Here is an 18031-nt window from a genome sequence, read left to right on the forward strand (position 1 = left end):
CAAGCTGCTGAGTTTTGAGGTGACTTGTTATGTAACAGAACAGAGCATAAGAGATTTGGCACATAGAAGACAGTGAAATAATCTAACATTACATACTTTGAGTCTCAGAGGAGAAGAGAGAGCAAATGGAGCAGAAGCAATGTTTGAAGAAATCATGGAATGGAAGCAACATTTGAAGCATCGTTGCATCGTGATTGTCCTCAGTCATGTCCAAGTCTTTGTGACCCTGTAGCCCCCCATGCTCCTCCAGCCATGGGATTTTTCAGGCAAGAATACTGGAGTGGGCTGCTGTTTCCTCCTCCAGGGGCTCTTCGTGATTGAGGGATCAAATCCATGTCTTCAGCATTACAGGTGGATTCTTTACCTGCTGAGCCACTGGGGAAGAGACAACGGCTAAGAATCTTTCTGAACTAATGAACTAATGGCTCAGAATTTCTTGAAAAGGTATCAAGCTTAGACTTAAAAACCACGATGAACCCTGCAAGAAGTACAGAGAAAACCACATCTAAGCTTATCAGAGTAAATCTGCCACCTCACTCCCAGAAAAAAGAGAAAATCCTTAAGCAGCTGGAAAAAACAGATTACTTTCAAAGGAATGACAGTAAGATTGTTAGCTCTCATCTCAGTAGAAACCAGAAAACATTGGGGCATCTTTAAAGTGCCAAAAGAAAATGATTGCTAGTATAGACTTCTATATCTAATGGGAATCTGCTTCAAAACTGATGAAAGTTCTTTGACTACAACAATATGTAATGTAATGTGAACCAGGAAGTTTTTTGTCTGGAGCAAATTGTACATTTGGCTGTTTGGAATTAATGGTAATACTTTGCCCTTTTCTGGAATTTGTGTGTGTTTTCATAATATTTTGTTCTTTGCCCTTGTAACATGTGTTTAGGTATCCATCAGTTAATATTAGTTATATAGTTGAGAATACAGTATTTTAAGAATAGATGAGGGTATGAACTATATATATATATATAAATTTTTTCTGTGTATTTCTAACATGGTCCCTGACACTCCCAGGCATTTATTTGCCTATTGAAGTGGAAGCAGCTTATCAAAATAGAAGTACTTTTATCAAAATAGAAAAGTACTTACCCCTTAAGAATTTGTCCTATTTTCTTGTCTAATATAGGTTCAAGCTGAAGTTCCTGGGTCTCCTATCTTTGTCATGAGACTAGCCAAACAGTCTCGTCATCTGGAGGTGCAGATCTTAGCAGATCAGTATGGCAATGCTATCTCTTTGTTTGGTCGTGATTGCTCTGTGCAACGCAGGCATCAGAAGATTATTGAAGAAGCTCCTGCTGCTATTGCTACTCCAGCAGTATTTGAACATATGGAACAGGTATGTATGTGAAAAGCTCAAAGTTTTGTTTTCTTGCACAGAACTACTACTCATTAAATTCATATGCCCATCTGAGAATAGTGGAATATCAGGCAATGATTCTAGATAATTGATAAGTTCTATCCTTCAAGACGGAGAAGGCAATGGCACCCCACTCCAGTACTCTTGCCTGGAAAATCCCATGGACGGAGGAGCCTGGTAGGCTGCAGTCCGTGGGGTCGCTAAGAGTCAGACCCGACTGAGCGACTTCACTTTCACTTTTCATTTTCATGCATTGGAGAAGGAAATAGCAACCCACTCCAGTGTTCTTGCCTGGAGAATCCCAGGGACGGGGGAGCCTGGTGGGCTGCCATCTATGGGGTCACACAGAGTCAGACACGACTGAAGTGACTTAGCAGCGGTAGCAGCAGCATTCTTTAAGAGGGAGAGGACATAGATATATCTATGGCTGATTCATGTTGATGTATGACAGAAACCAACACAATATTGTAAAGCAATTGTCATCCAATTAAAAGTACATTTTAGAAAGTATTCTTTACCTAGAGGAAAAATAAAAATTCCGCTTTTCTCCCTCTAGTAGAGATGCCAGTGAACACTTCAAACTCTAAATTAGTTAATGCTTTTGACAAAAAATTTCAGTGTACTATTTTGAGAAGGGATAAAGACATTTTTGGGGATCTTTAATCTTATTGTTTGGTTCTTTAATCAGCACGTGATAAACTGGTGGTTAAGCTGGTAGTTCCATTTTCTAGATTGATTATCCCTCAGTCTTCAGATGCATTTATTCAAGTCCTTTATCTCTTAAAAGGTACTCTAAGTAGCTTTCAAGTTTACATATTCTGTATTATTTTATGAAAAAAAGAATCTCTCAGCAGTTTTATAGGGTCCCTTGGAATTAGCTGTAGTTTAGAAATCTGAACATGGTCTTTTTTGGAACTCAATCTTCATCTTATTGGACATATGTTTTCCATTTCTATTTTTACCCCTGGATTCCCAAGAAGCTAAATATATGGTTGTCTGTGTTTTTACATTTCATTTCTACGTGTGTATGTTGTGTGTATTGAGATTTATTCTTTAACTACTATTAGTAGTTAAAGTAGTAGTAAAGTGACCTCCAAAATACAGTGGCTTAGGGAGTTCCCTCGTGGCTTAGTGATTAGGATCCTGGGCTTTCAGGTTCAGGAATTGAACCTGCCATGGCCAGGTTCAATCCCTCGTTGGTGAACAGGGATCCTGCAAGCCATTCAGTGTGGCCAAAGATAAAAAACAAATATAAAACCCCCAAAATACACATTTCAGTTCAGTTGCTCAGTCATGCCTGACTCTTTGTGACCCTATGAACCACAGCACACCAGACCTCCCTGTTCATCACCAACTCCCTGAGTTTACCCAACCTCATGTCCATTGAGTCAGTGATACCATCCAACCATCTCATCCTCTGTCGTCCCCTTCTCCTCCTGCCTTCAATCTTTCCCAGCATCAGGGTTTTTTCAAATGGGTTAGCTCTTTGCATCAGGTGGCCAAAGTATTGGAGTTTCAGCTTCAACATCAGTCCTTCCAATGAACACCCAGGACTGATCTCCTTTAGGATGGACTGGTTGGATCTCCTTGCAGTCTAAGGACTCTCAAGAGGCTTCTCCAGTACCACAGTTCAAAAGCATCAATTCTTTGGCACTCAGCTTTCTTTATAGTCCAACTCTCACATCCATACATGACTACTGAAAAAACCATAGCCTAATTAGAAGGATCTTTGTTGACAAAGTAATGTCTTTGCTTTTTAATACGCTGTCTAGGTTGGTCATAATTTTCCTTCCAAAGAGTAAGCGTCTTTTAATTTCATGGCTGCAATCACCATCTGCAGTGATTTTGGAGCCCAAAAAATAAAGTCAGCCACTGTTTCCACTGTTTCCCCATCTATTTGCCATGAAGTGATGGGACCGGATGCCATGATCTTAGATTTCTGAATGTTGAATTTTAAGCCCGGGTCTCCTGCATTGCAGGTGTGTTCTTTACTGACTGAGCCACAAGGGAAGGCCATTTCGTAGAAGAGAACAGCAAACTATAGCTAGCAAGCAAAATCCAGCCTGTCACTTGTTTTGTCAACAAAATTTTTTTGTAACACAGCTTGCTAATTTATATATCTATTATCTATGGCTGTTTTATCTCTGCAGTGACAAAATTGAGTCATTGTGACAGACACTCTATGGCTCACAAAGCTGAACATAATTATTAATTGCCTTTTACTGAAAGTTTGCCAACCCTTGTCTTAAGGTGTCATCATCTTCATTATTAAAGCTGGCCTACAAGAACTTGTTCACATTGTAACGTGTTGGCGGGGGGAAGAGAGGACTTGGAAGACAAGCTTGTATACCTATGGCTGATTGATGCTGATGTGTGGCAAAAACCATCACAGTGTTCTTTATCCTCCAATTAAAATTAATTAATTAATTAAGTGAGATCCAGAAGTCACACATCTTACTTCTGCTCACTTTTCACCGGACAAAATTCAGTTATACAATCACACCTAGCTGCATTGGCTGTTAGGAGTTGTAATTACTGGTTGAGCAGCCTTATGCTCAGCTGAAATTCAGGAGATTGTATTGCTAAATGAATGACGCAAAGAAAAGTTACTGGAGGGCATTTAACATTCTGTGTCTCAGTCCGCTCCTCTGGCTACCCATTATCCTTTCACACCCTTTTTCTTACTCTTAGAACTTACTTAGCCTTCCCCCATAGAAGACAGCCCCAGGTCCCATCCAGTTAACTATGTTCAACCCAAAGTCCAGGCTCTCTGGATGGTGTGCAGCCCTCTCTTATATGTGCATGTAGCTTTTTATGGACCAGTAATCACAAATTACCTTGTGACACCTCCTTTCACCTTATATAGTGCTGAGTAGGAACAGGATGGCTCCCATTTAGAAAAAAAGAATGAAAAACAGACAATAATCACTGGTCCACAGCAGTTATCACATTCTTGTAGGCAGGGATTGTGGTCATTTCCTGTCATGCGGTGGAGTAATTCCTCAGCGAGCCCTCTGACTCCCCTTGGTTCTGCTGTCTGAAAGTAAATTCTTTGCCCGTCTTTAAGGCCTTATTCTCTAGGATGTTCTTCCTTGTTCACCTCCCTCTGTGGTTGAGCTTGGGTGATCATGCCTTCTTTAGAAGAACTTTCCCAGCTCACCTCCTGAGTGCAGGATTGGGGCCACAAAGATTACTGAGATTATCAGTTGTGGGTTTGGAAAGCCAGGTTTTTGGTATGTTTAGCAATATGATTCATTCAAAACTGAGTAAGTTTCAGGACTCCTTGCTTCTCGTCAGCTTCACATAGGAGTAATCATACCCAAGGTTTCTCTGGACATAATGTTTTCCTCTTTATTTACCACCTTCTGCGTTCAGCCCTTCTTCTCTCCTCCATTCAGTAAGACTACCTCGAGGCCAGCTGAAACTACAGCAGCCACCCTTGATCTCATCTTTGACAGTGGGTTGCTTCAAGGCAAAATTATCATCTTTGGTTTAGGGATGCAAAGCCTTTTGGTTTTTTCACATTCTGACTTTTTCTAGCCATTTTTCCTAGGGCTTAGTTGGTATTTTGTTTGCATTCCAAGTTACTTTAGGAGACAGTTTACCAAATGTGTGTGTGTTTGCCTCGGTGTGTGGCTTGCAGTATCTTAGTTCCCCAACCAGGAATCAAACTCATGCCCTCTGCAGTAGACATGTGGAGTCTTAACCACTGTACTGCCAGGGAAGTCCCTCCAAACGTTTTCTTATGCCTCACAAGGAGGTCACCAGTTTTCCAGTTTGCAGTATCTGTTTCCTTGAGAGCTACTACCCTATTTTTAACTCAGTATCACATCAGTTTTTTTAAACAGCAACATCCTTCCTGAATTTAATAGTTTCTGTATTGATTAGGGTACAGGTTAAGCTATTATAGTAACGAAATCTAAAAAATACACCGCACAATAGGTTAGAAATTTATTTTCCCTTTCATTCATAACCTGAGGTGATTAGGACCATTCTGTTCCACAAGACCATTTTGGGATTCAGGTTCTTTCTGTTTGGTTTTGTTACTCTTAGTATGTTCTCAGCTGCATGATGAGACAGGCTTGCAGTGTCATGACCACATTCCAGTCCGTAGAAAGGAAAAAGCTGAAAATAGAGGGTAAGCAATTCCTTTTCAAAGCATGAATCAGGGATTACCCTTCACCCACCCATTCTGACATTGCATTCGTTGAAACTTTGTCACTTGCTGTCAGAGTGGAAAATAGTCTCTAGCTGGACACCCATGTTTCTAGGAAGAATACTGGAAATACAGTGACGACTCTGCCATGGTGCTTTAGCTTTCCTGCATAAGGTGGGATTACCTATGACCCCAAGTGGAAAATACTGTTTTCACTCAGCTTTGAACTGAGTTTGTCATCCATGTATAGGAATCTTGTGTAATAATCAAAGAGGGTGAAATTTACTCTCATATGGCGACAAGCCTTTGGTGGTTCTTATAAACACTGGCTCTTTGAGAGGGAGAAGCTTCAGACGAGCAGTGGGCCATCCACTGGATCAGGTGAGGTACTTAGATTGGCTTTTCTTTCTTCTTTGAGTGTGCGGTGAAACTTGCCAGGATGGTTGGTTATGTGAGTGCAGGGACTGTGGAATACCTCTACAGCCAGGATGGCAGCTTCTACTTTCTGGAACTGAACCCTCGGCTACAGGTGGAGCACCCCTGTACAGAGATGGTGGCCGATGTCAACCTCCCTGCTGCGCAGCTCCAGGTGAGTCACCCTGCTCTCGGCTCAGAGGGTTGCCTAGAGAAGTTTGGAATGACAAATGCACGCCAAACTGGCTCAACCAGCCTTTGTTAAGAGGAAAGTGCCTCCTATCCAAGTCTCATGTGATGCTCCTCTCTTGCGCTGGATGGCTTGGGATGTGTGGGTGGGTTTTCCTGATATGGAGCAATTCTGGAGTATTACTTTTTAGCCTGACACATCTGATATAAAGTGTCATATTTTTGCAAGACCCTTTACAAATAATATGCTATATTTAGCTGTTTCAATTCTGGGAAACCTTACTTTTTAATTGTCCTCTATTCCTTTTTCCTCCCTGGAGAAGGAAATGGCAACCCATTCCAGTATTCTTGCCTGGAAAATCCCATGGGGCAGAGGAGCCTGGAGGACTACAGTCCATTGGGTCATTTTTTTAAGTTTCCCTGGTGGCTCAGTGGTAAAGAATCCACCTGCCAATGTAGCAGATGTGGATTTGATCTCTAGTTTGGGAAGATCCCCTGGAGAAGGAAATGGCAACCCACTCCAGTATTCTTGCCTGGGAAATCCCACGGGGCAGAGGAGTCTGGTGGGCTACAGTCCATGGGGTCACAAAAGAGCTGGATCTGGCCTAGTGACTAAACAGCAGCTTCTTTTTTCCTAGTGTTATAAATTGAAGTAATTCCACTTCAGAGTGGTGGCTGAGGTTTCTCCTGGCAAGAGTGTGGCAGCACACACTTCTGTTTATAATGTTTACAGTGCCACTGTTAATATTATTTTCTCCATTCTGCCCAGGAAACAGATGCTGTGGGAAGCAGTAATAGCTAATGATGAAGTTTGATTTGATTTGTAAATACATATTCTTTGTCCACAATGGGAACCCCTTTTGGTCCCCAGTGGTCCCTATTAAGGAACCCAGTAAACGAAGACTTACGTATATAAATCTACTTTTTCCATTGATTTGTGGGGATAATTTGGAGGTAATTATGACATAGTTAGGACTTTTTAGCTGTCTGAACTTCTTGGAGAGCCACTGACATTGACTTTTCCCTTGGATATTTTCATTCTGATTAAAAATGTCGTATTTTTGAAAGACACTTTACAAATAAGGGTGATGGAGAAAGGACAATTAGAGGGAAGCTCATATCTATTGCATTAGGGATTTGGGGACTTTTTAAGAAGTGGGAAGTAATTAACACCTTCTGTGTGTTTTGTTTCAAGTAATTTAGAGTTGCTTATTCAATGATGTAGAATGTAGACTATAAAAACAAAGTGTTTTAGGTGGTGGCTACTCAAGTGAAAAGTCTTTTCTGTCATCTGATAGCCTCCACGTTTTAAGGGAAGTAACTGTGAAAGATGAGTGATGTGTGTTTTATTACCTTTCAGATTGCCATGGGGATCCCTCTGTACAGAATTAAGGATATCCGAATGATGTACGGGGTCTCTCCCTGGGGCGATGCTCCCATTGATTTTGAAAATTCGGCTCACGTTCCTTGCCCAAGGGGCCATGTTATTGCTGCTCGTATCACTAGTGAAAATCCAGATGAGGTAACCCATCACTTAAAAGGTTTACACTTTTTTTTCCCCCCACTGTGAACTTTAATATTAAGATGCTATCTGAGGGCATATCTGAAGTATCTTGAGACCTCCCCTGGAGAGGGAAATTTATAGAGGCTTCATCGGAGCAGACACGTAAGTGGTCACTGTTCCACTGGTCATTCAGTCCTACCTCAGTCACTGTCGAGTACTCAGTGGGTCTGTAGCGCTGGACCTTAGCCCGAAAGCCTTCATGACTTTTGTGTGTCATTTCCACTTTCCTGTGTGTATGCGATTACATAGAACCTGACCAGTGAGTATATGCATGTTCTCTTTCTTGTAAATATAATATCATTTCATATTCTTCACTCCCTAACAGGGTTTTAAGCCCAGCTCAGGAACAGTTCAAGAGCTGAATTTTCGCAGCAATAAGAACGTTTGGGGTTATTTCAGTGTTGCTGCTGCAGGAGGGCTTCATGAATTTGCTGATTCTCAGTTTGGTCACTGCTTTTCCTGGGGAGAAAACCGAGAGGAAGCAATTTCGTGAGTATAATCGCATGTGGTTGCATTTCAAAAAATAAACTTGTGGTAATCTTCAGTGAATTGTGAGCATGGGAAAGGGAATTGTGTATTGCTGTAGAAGTACTTATACGGGTAACCTTCTTGAAGAAATACATCTTCAATTGTAGTTGCATTCATGTTGTATTAAGTTTATGCAGTGTTTGGCAGATGTTTTTGTGTTACTCTGAGCCTTTTCAAGTGATTTTTTGTTTTCATGTGTTTTTGATCAACTTATAAAATTGATTACTCTAAAGATGTCATATTTTTCTGTAGAAATAGTATTGTTATTTGGGGCAGAAGTAGATTTTTGACTAAGATCTTGGTATCTTATATCATGGATAAGATCCATTATTTGTCATCAAAATAAAGGTATAGCTATATATGTCCTGTAGTCATTTAAAATAATAAAGTTAAGCTGCTTATTACATGAAAAGGGCTTAAGGGAACTGGCCACGTCACTTTATATGAGGGACCTCAATGTGCTATGAAATATACGCACAACTTACAATATAACTAGTATATCATAGGTATTAGTTAATATTTCTATTAGCATAAACATTTAATATTTAATATTAAGTTTTGCTTGCCTGAAAAGTAGGGCCCTAAGAGGTGATTTTGACAAGTTAGATGTTTTAAAATGTCTATCCAAAATTGATTTACCTGTTTTATATTTTTTAATTGTCGATTGACTTTCACCAAGGATTTAATACTATTCCTTTGACTTTTAACCTGTATACCTAGATTATATAATCAGTAAACACTTATTAATAATGTTTTCAGAAGTTGGGAAATCTGTTTTTCTGTATTTTGTGCTCTACAAAGCAGTGCTCCCAGAAAAACCATCCGCCTTTTGTATCCTGCTTTGCCAAAGTGAAGAATGTAAGCTTAATGTTACGAATAAACTAAAATATAAACCTAATGTTATGAAGAAACTGGAGCTTGCAAACTGGTGGTTTTCTGGCTAGTCACAGCCACTGATGTGTTTTGATTGGCTTATAGAGTATTGTTTAAAAATTGGGAGGTTGAAATAAATACATGCATTTCTGCCATCTCTTGAAAAAAATGGGGTGACAATACCATTGGTTTTATATTCCACTTGGCCAAAGTTAACTGAACCTTTGTGTGACTGCTTCTTTTAGAGGAAACACGAACTCTCTAGTTCACACAGTCCCCCGTCCAGCCTGCCTCATTCGTTTACATCCCCAGAGTGGCCGCTATTGATATTTAGGTTTCCAGTCTTGATTGGCAGGCCACCAAGCCTTCCCTCCAGGACATGTCATATGACTTGCTCCAAAAGTCTTGCTCCTTACTTCCCAACCTGCTCTGGACATTTATCTGCAGTGTAAAGCTACCAGGCTAACATTGAGCATGTGAAAATTATGGTCTCTGCAATAAGCTTGCTTTCTTTTTTAAAATATTTTATCTATTTATTTGGCTTCATCAGGTCTTAGTTGTGGCACTTGGGGTCTTTATTGTGGCTCAGGACTCTCTAGTTGTGGCACGTGGGCTCTGGAGCACACGGGCTGAGTTGCCCTGCAGCGTGTGGGATCTTAGTTCCCAAGCCAGGGATTGAACCCATGGCCCTTGCATTGCAAGGTGGAGTCTTACTGAACCAGCAGGGAAATCCTGAAGCTTGCATCTTGATACCATGCCGGAGTTCATTCTTCAGTTCAGAGTTTGTTTCTTCTTTCTTCATGACATTAGGCTTATATTCTTGAGATTGGTGTTCACTACTCTTCTCTAGACTAGTCCCAGCCCATGTTTCCCTTATTATTTTCCATGGATTGTAATCTAAATACCATGAGAACAGAACGGTGTATGTCTCATTGCTGTGGTGTCCCCTCCATGTAGTGAGTGCTCTGTCAGTGTTGAACGAGTGGACTTGCCCCTCATCCTTGTCCTCATCACTGTCTGCTTCAGTTGTAACATTCCCGGTACACAACCCCTCTTTACTTCCTTTTCCCCTTTGTTTCTGCTGTTCCCTCTCTCCATTCATTCATTTACTCCATTCAACAAATACTTCCTGAAAATCTTAATGCTTCTTGCAATATAACGAGGACCACCATAGGGTCTGTGCCATCATGGAACTTAGTGATCCAGGGTAAGAGAGGCAAGTTAGCCATTGAACAGAATGTAGGAGGTGCCGTCTCTGATAGTGAGATTACGTGAGGGTGTTACAGGAGTGTAGAGCTGAGTCAGCTAACTCCATCCAGAATGGGTCAGGGAAGGTTTCCCAAAAGGAAGGGACATCTAGACTCATATCTGAAATGTGTAGAGGAATCAGCCAGGCCAAGAGAGGGCGAAGAGAGGAGGCTGGAGGTGGGAAACAGGGTAATATTCTTGGCTGAGAACTCATGGACCACCTGGAAGAATATTTCTGTCACAGTCGTAATCTTAGCTTTACTTTTATTGCATTTCAGATCGCATATTCTTGTTTTTCTTAATTGAGGAGTGGTTGGTTTACAGTGTTGTCTTAGTTTCAGGTGTACAGTAAAGTGATTCAGTTTTTTAATATATATTATTTCAGATTATTTTCCATTATAGGTAATTATAAGATGTTGACTGTAATTCCCTGTGCTATGCAATAGATCAATATTGCTTATCTATTTTAGGTATAGCAGTTTGTATCTATTAATCTCACACCCCTAATTTACCCCTCCCCGCTCCCTTTCCCCTTTGGTAACCATTAAGTTTGTTTTCTATGTCAGATCTTACGTTCTTTGTGAAACCAAAGGGAGGCAGGTTTTCTCCTTTCTTAGAACCCCTTGGTGCTTTGCTTTTATCTCTCTACTGGTATTTATGATATTCTACTGTAAATGTTTAAAGTGATTACTGTCTCCACATTCTCTCACCCTTAAGAGCTTAGTATGTGTCTTGGGTCTGTGAGATGCATAATAAATGTCAAAGTTATACTGGGAAAAAGCTCACAGTTTGAAATCTTGTTAAAATGTGGTTATCTAACACTTAATTGGGAAGTAAGCAAAGTAATGAGCAACTCATTCTATAGTTGGCTAAAACACAGCTTAAAAAAAAGAAACGCTCTCACATGTAGTGTCAGGCTGATCCCCAACTTTCTCTAGCCGGTTACCTTCATTGTATGGAAACCTTAAAGTTAAGGTCTTAGTGTTTGTAAAAATTCATTGAACAGTATACTTAAAATAAGTATATTTTATTATATGTAAATTTTACTTAGATCAAATAAAAAGGGTTTAAGAAGGGGAGAATTATGCCCTAATTCTAGTTAACCAGCAGTCAATGAATGGAATGATGGAAACAGTGAAAATGAAGAGTGGTTTGCAGATAATTTCATGCATTGGAGAAGGAAATGGCAACCCCCTCCAGTGTTCTTGCCTGGAGAACCCCAGGGATGGAAGAGCCTGGTGGGCTGTCGTCTATGGGGTCACACAGTCGGATACGACTGAAGTGACTTAGCAGCAATAATTTGTTCTGTGTTCTGTATAACAAAGTGTCTGTGATCTGCTGATGCTCAGATGGTCAGATTAGTCAGACTCACAAGTTTGCTGACTTCTTGAAAATTCTGTCTGGAATGAGCACATGTGTATCTTGTACCCTTGTTTGTTCTTGGAACTGTTTCTTTCCCCTCCCTCCTAAGACCCCAAAGGGATGTAATAGTTCTTGAAAATAGTTGGAAAACAGTAGGACATTTGTTGCTGAAAGAGATCTGCTTCTGTCCTTCTCCCAGAAACATGGTTGTGGCTTTGAAGGAGCTGTCTATCCGGGGCGACTTCCGGACCACAGTCGAGTACCTGATCAAACTGCTGGAGACTGAAAGCTTTCAGTTGAACAGAATTGACACGGGCTGGCTGGACAGACTGATAGCAGAAAAAGTACAGGTGGGTATTTCTCCACTTACAGCTTCTAGGATTGGGTTTTTATAGGCTTGTGATGAGATCAGTCCATGCCATTAGATAAAATTTATTTGATTCTAATACAAATGGTTCTAGGTCTGTGTGTAAAAGTCTAGGAGTCAGTGTGAGTTTAGCACTGTAAGCATTCTTGTGCCTTGTGACACAGTCATTGTATAGGTTGTTGTATAGTATTACTTCCAAAGATATAGTTGAAGAGAGGCGTGCAGAGATTGAAATTCTTTCTTTCTTCACTTGATATTAAATGTGGTTGAGTTCTAACTGTCTCCAAGTACTGATGAGAGGGCTTCATTTTAATCAACAGAAGTTACCCTTTGTTCCTGAACTGCTGGGCTCATATAAATTACTCAATTTTGTATAAAATTGTTGGATTCATGTGTATTACCTGGAGGTAGTTTATACACCATTTTTCTTTGAGATTATCAGTAGCCAAATCTTTGTACTTTTTTAAAATTTATTTGTGACAGAAGTTTGTTTTTGAGCTAGTCTCCAGTTGGCTCAGTGGAAAATCTTAGGAGGGTAAGGGGAAAGGTGTTTTTCATTTCTATTCAAATTCCAAAAATGTGTTTTTGTCTCAAAAATCAGTTGGATAACAAGGATGGAGATTCTCAGTGGTCGCCGATTCTTCAAGCACATTTGAGCCTTGTTTAAATTAAGGGGCCATGGTGCCAAGTGACTGACTCCGCTTTTGATTTGCCCTCTTTTCGTCCCTTTCAGGCGGAGCGACCTGACACCATGCTGGGAGTTGTCTGTGGGGCTCTCCATGTGGCAGATGTGAGCCTGCGGAATAGCATCTCCAACTTCCTTCACTCCTTAGAGAGGTAGGCTTGGCATTCCGTGTTCCGTGCAGGCTAAGCCGTGGTCCTGAGTACGGGACTGATGTTCAGAGACCCGTTTATACTTCTGTCTGTCACTAGCAGCTTGTGAGTGCTACTTGTTCACTGACCGTGGGGGCAGGGGCAGGGAGGAGAAGGGATGCAGGAGTTGATGGCAAATGGTTTGGGAGCTTTAAGTGTAGATTCTAGAAATTGGTTTATACCATGGTTAGAATTGGTTGCTTTGTAAAAACTGAAATCTTCCTGTATGGTACAAGCATCTAATCTCTCTGAGCCCTGGTGATAAAAATCTGGTGTTTTTCTCTAATAAGGCACCCTGAATACTTCATATATTACCTGCAGCACCTTTCAGGAATTAATAATTGAGGCTCATATTCATGATGACCTCACAAGTCTTTCAAGTATAGGATCAGACTGTGTGTGGCTAAACATATTTCCAGCACTGGTTCTGGAAACTAAGCTCTGCCTCCAAGTCCCTGGAGGAATTGTCCACAAGGCTAATCGTTTAAAGCACTTTATCACAGGCATTTTAATTCAACTGAGATTTCATTCGTCTTACCATGAAGATCTCTCACTATGTTGCACTGACGCTCAGTGTGAACAGGTAATATATTTACATGGGTCAGAATTCAAAAGGCACTAAAAGATGCATAGCAATGAGTCTCCTCCTTACCTCTGTTTCCTGGCCACCTAGTTTCCTTCCCTACAATCAGCCTGTTTTTATTTTCTGTTATCTTTTCAGATATATGGTAGATACATATAAGCATATATATGTAATATTTGTTCCTTCCTACCTCCATTTTTTTTTAATCACAAGTGATCGCATACTGTGAAACTATCCTGTACAATTTCACTTGCTTTTTTAATTTAACAGTGTGTTTTAGAGAGTTTCATATTAGTGCATAAAAGACTTCACCCTTTTAATGGCTGCATAATACTCATTTATGTGGCTTTTTCAAAATTTATATCTATCTCTTACTGATGGTCCTTTGGGTTGTTTTCAGTCTTGATATTCCAGGAAATGCTATAGCCAATCACCTTTGAGAATTTTTAGAACTTTCAGAAGTAGCTCTCATGTTGCTATCTTTCAGGGGTCAAGTCCTCTCTGCTCATACCCTTCTGAATACAGTAGATGTTGAACTTATCTACGAGGGAGTGAAGTATGTACTGAAGGTATGCTGAGCCTCATAAAGTCTGTGCTGTCTTTTTTTGTCTCTGTCTTTGTCAGCGTGCTTCCTTTAGGTCAGGTGGTGGAGGGAAATTTTGGTTTCTTGCAGGGCTGGGCGTTAGTGAAATTACGGTCATTATTAGTGTCAGTAGCCTGTGTCAAAGCAGTACTTGATGAGTCTCTGAAAATATTTTTGCTGTTGTTCAACTTCACATGTGCAACCAAGACATGAAGGAGACAGAACCATCAGAGCAGGGAGATGGATCTCAGGTCCCCTCTTTGCTTGCGGCAGGGCTGAGCCGTGCCCACAGCACTAGTGCTCAGACACCAGTGCCATGAATTTCTGTCCTCTCCAACAGAGCTTCCTTTAGCTATTTTTATTTATTTATTTTATTTGGCTGCATTGGGTTTTACTTGGAGCGTGCAGGATCTTTAACTGGGTCATGGAAACTCTTAGTTGTGGCATATGGGATCTAATTCCCTGACCAGGGATTGAACCTGGGCCTCTTGCATTGGGGGCTTGGAGTCTCAGCCACTGGACCACCAGGAAAGTCCCATCTGATGGAGCTTGCTCACCTCAATGTCTGAGATACTGAAATTTTGTCTGGTACTCTCCCTGGAAGGAACAGACTGACTTGTCTCTTTGGTTTCTCATTTCTTAACAGGTGACTCGACAGTCCCCAAACTCCTACGTGGTGATCATGAACGGCTCGTGTGTGGAAGTAGACGTGCATCGACTGAGCGACGGTGGACTGCTCTTGTCCTATGACGGCAGCAGTTACACCACGTACATGAAGGAGGAGGTGGATAGGTGAGTGGCTCTTTGGGCTCCATTTGCTGATCATTGCACCAACCTTTTCTCTCAGTAGGCGTGTTTAACTCTTGAGGTTTTCAAGGTCTTTTGGGGAAGTCTATTCTAATTTTTTAAAAAATAATACATGTACCTAATAAAAATTTCAAGAGTATCAGAAGTCATTTAAAATTAAAAACAATGTCTCTCCACCACTCTAGTGTGGGCAGACGATGAAAAATAAATCCCCCTTTTTATAGGCTACTACTGTTAACAGTTTCTTATATGTCTTTACTGAAATTTTGTGTGCATATATAAGTTATATACATGTACATACTGTGTTTTTCTTTTAAACATATTCACAAATAAAAGTAACCTTTAGTTCTGCACCTTATTTTTTCCTTTAACATATTGTACACTATTCAACACCAATCATTGTGTTGTTGTGATAATTAAATGAGTTAACACATGGAAAGGGTGTAGACCATTGCTTGGAACTTAGTAAGAGTTTGAAACATCTTGGCTGTTACATCATCAGCACCTTCATGTTTTTTTCTTCCTGCTCAATGGAGATGCCTATCCTTTTTAACAGTCAGATAATCTTCCATTATTTGGATGTACCATAATTAATTTAATTTGACCATTATTGAAGGGAATTTTGGTTATTTGGCATTGTAAACAAAGATGCAGTAAATGTTGTATGTGTGTGTCTGTGTGTGTGTGTGTGTACAGTGAAGTTTTCAGGTTTTTATAAGATTGACATTATTCTACTTTTATTCTTTACCACTTAAGATGCTTTATTAACTTAGATACTCCCAATTATCTCCTAGATATCGCATCACAATTGGCAATAAAACTTGTGTGTTTGAGAAGGAAAATGACCCTTCGGTGCTGCGCTCACCCTCTGCTGGGAAGTTGATCCAGTACATTGTGGAGGATGGAGGCCACGTGTTTGCTGGCCAGTGCTATGCCGAGATCGAGGTCACGGTGGTCACTGGGCTTCCGGGTCATGGGAGGGGAAGGTGGGGAAAGAGTTGGCTGGGATGGACTAGGACTCGAGAGGAACAGCAAGGGAGTAGAAAATAGAAAGGAAAGAGTATCTGTTTAATTGGGGTTATGAACCTTAGCATTTTCTTTATTTAAAAAAATATTTTCTTGGCCGTGCCATATGGCATGTGGCATCTTAGTTCCCCAACCAGAGATGGAACCTGCACCCCTTGCGTTGGAAGCATGCAGTCTTAACCACTGGACTGCCAGGGAACTCCCTGAACCTTAAGATTTTAAAAACACACTAAAAGCTCATACTTTTCCTTGGATAGATGAGGAACCTCTAGCTCTAAAGAATAGATCCTGGGCAGTGGCACTTATTGAGTGTTAGGGATTATGCCAAGTACTGGTTATACAGAAAGAATATGATAGGTGGAATGGGGCCTTGAAACAGACTTGTCATGAAATATGAATTTTGAGAAGGCTGAGCACAAAGTGCAGAGGGCCACCTGCCCAAGTCAGTATGGGGCTGGATGGGCAGCACGAGAAGAATTCCTGAAAGAGGGGACTTTGATCTTGGCATTGAAAGATAGACAGTGATAGACCAGGTGAGGAAGGCCAGGCAACGCTGTTTAAAGGTGAAGGCACAGCACGTACAGAGGCACAGAAGCGAGAGCGTGTGGTGTATAGAGGGAGCTGCAAGTGCATATTGACATCGCTTGAGAACAGACTGAGGTTTAATGGGAAATGGCAAGCAGAGATGCCAAATGAGTCGTCAGAATTTGAGATCATAAAGGACCTTATAAAACATACTAAGAAGTTTAGGCTCTCCTCAAGGCTGGTGGTGTCACTAAAAGATATGACACAGAAAAGTGATGGAATGAGATTTGAGCTCTAGAATGATTGCTTCTAGTGGCCTTATTGGAGGTGCATAGCATGTAAAGAGGTCTCTGGGGAGGTTGTTTTTGTTCTTGATTTTTTAAGTTTATTTGACTGCACCAAGTCTTAGTTGCTACATACACACTCTTCGCTGTGGCATGTGGGATCTGTTTCCCTGACCAGGCCCAAACCTGGGCCCCCTGTACGGGAAGTGCAGAGTCCTAGCCCTGGACCACCAGGGAAGTCCCTGTTTGGAGATTTCTGAACTCCTCTAGACCAGAAGTGATAAGGGCCTAAACCGAAGGGTTGGCAAGACAGGAATATTTTTGAGAGAGGTTTAGAAGATACATTCAGCCTAGCTTGTGACTGGTAGATAAGGGAGAAAAAGGAGTGAGAATGATCCTTAGGTTTTGGTCTGGATATCATAGACAGACAGTGTAAGTACCTGGATCCACAGGTATGAGGAAGATAAATTGTTCATCATTTCTCGGTATAAGACAAGTCAAAACCAACCATGGCAAAAATGGGTTTAAACATTAGAAACGGGAACCATCAGCAGTTGTCATTAATCCCTAAAGCTAGGTCCTGAGAGATTTTGGTTTTCCTTGTAGGTGATGAAGATGGTAATGACCTTAACAGCCGCAGAGTCTGGCTGTATCCATTACGTCAAGCGGCCTGGAGCAGCTCTTGACCCGGGCTGTGTAATAGCCAAAATGCAACTGGACAACCCCAGCAAGGTCCAGCAGGCAAGTAGGCGGAGAGACACTCTTAATATTGCTCTCCAAGAGCTGGGTACACGGTAGGGTTAGTCTGGAGAGGCAAGTGATCTCGATCCTTGGTTTTCCAGTTTCTCCAACTTTTTACCCGTCATTTTATGCTTTATGCCTTTGTATTTGTGCCTTTGGTATCATGCATCTAGAATTTGTAAGAGTTACTATGATACTAAGAATCTGTGATTTTCCTCATGATGCTTCTCTCCTTGTTGCTGGATGTAGTAAAGGGAAGTCTTTCTTTCTTTCTTTTAATTAATTAATTACTTTGACTGCATGGGGTCTTAGTTGTGGCATGCGGGCTCTCTGTTTCTGTGTGTGGGCTTCTCTAGTGCAGCGTGTGGGTTTCTCTCTAGTTGTGGCACACGGGCTCGGCAGTTGCTTTGCACAGGCTTAGTTGCCCCACCACTTGTGGGATCTTAATTCCTCCTGGATGGCTGACTCTTAACCACTGGACCACCAGGGAAGTCCCTAAAGGGAAATCTTGATTTTACATGATGAATCTAAGTTGCAGTGGT

At 41.1% G+C, this 18031-nt stretch overlaps 1 protein-coding gene across 9 annotated transcripts in view; it reads left to right on the plus strand.

Annotated features, from left to right (window-relative positions):
- ACACA (acetyl-CoA carboxylase alpha) overlaps positions 1-18031 on the plus strand; it is a 286860-nt gene that overhangs the window by 116321 nt on the left and 152508 nt on the right. For all 9 annotated transcript variants that reach the window (XM_086360402.1, XM_086360403.1, XM_086360410.1 and 6 more), the window contains 10 exons: positions 1136-1345; positions 5941-6111; positions 7486-7647; positions 8015-8178; positions 11900-12050; positions 12801-12904; positions 14011-14092; positions 14753-14898; positions 15708-15858; positions 17355-17489. In XM_086360402.1, the coding sequence (XP_086216528.1) occupies positions 1136-1345; positions 5941-6111; positions 7486-7647; positions 8015-8178; positions 11900-12050; positions 12801-12904; positions 14011-14092; positions 14753-14898; positions 15708-15858; positions 17355-17489 (1476 nt within the window). The remainder of the gene's footprint in view (positions 1-1135; positions 1346-5940; positions 6112-7485; positions 7648-8014; positions 8179-11899; positions 12051-12800; positions 12905-14010; positions 14093-14752; positions 14899-15707; positions 15859-17354; positions 17490-18031) is intronic.

This window comes from Bos grunniens, chromosome 19 (genome assembly GCF_055505025.1).
Source record: "Bos grunniens cultivar Pamir isolate PY7600 chromosome 19, Bosgru_T2T1.0, whole genome shotgun sequence".
Lineage (NCBI taxonomy): Eukaryota > Metazoa > Chordata > Mammalia > Artiodactyla > Bovidae > Bos > Bos grunniens.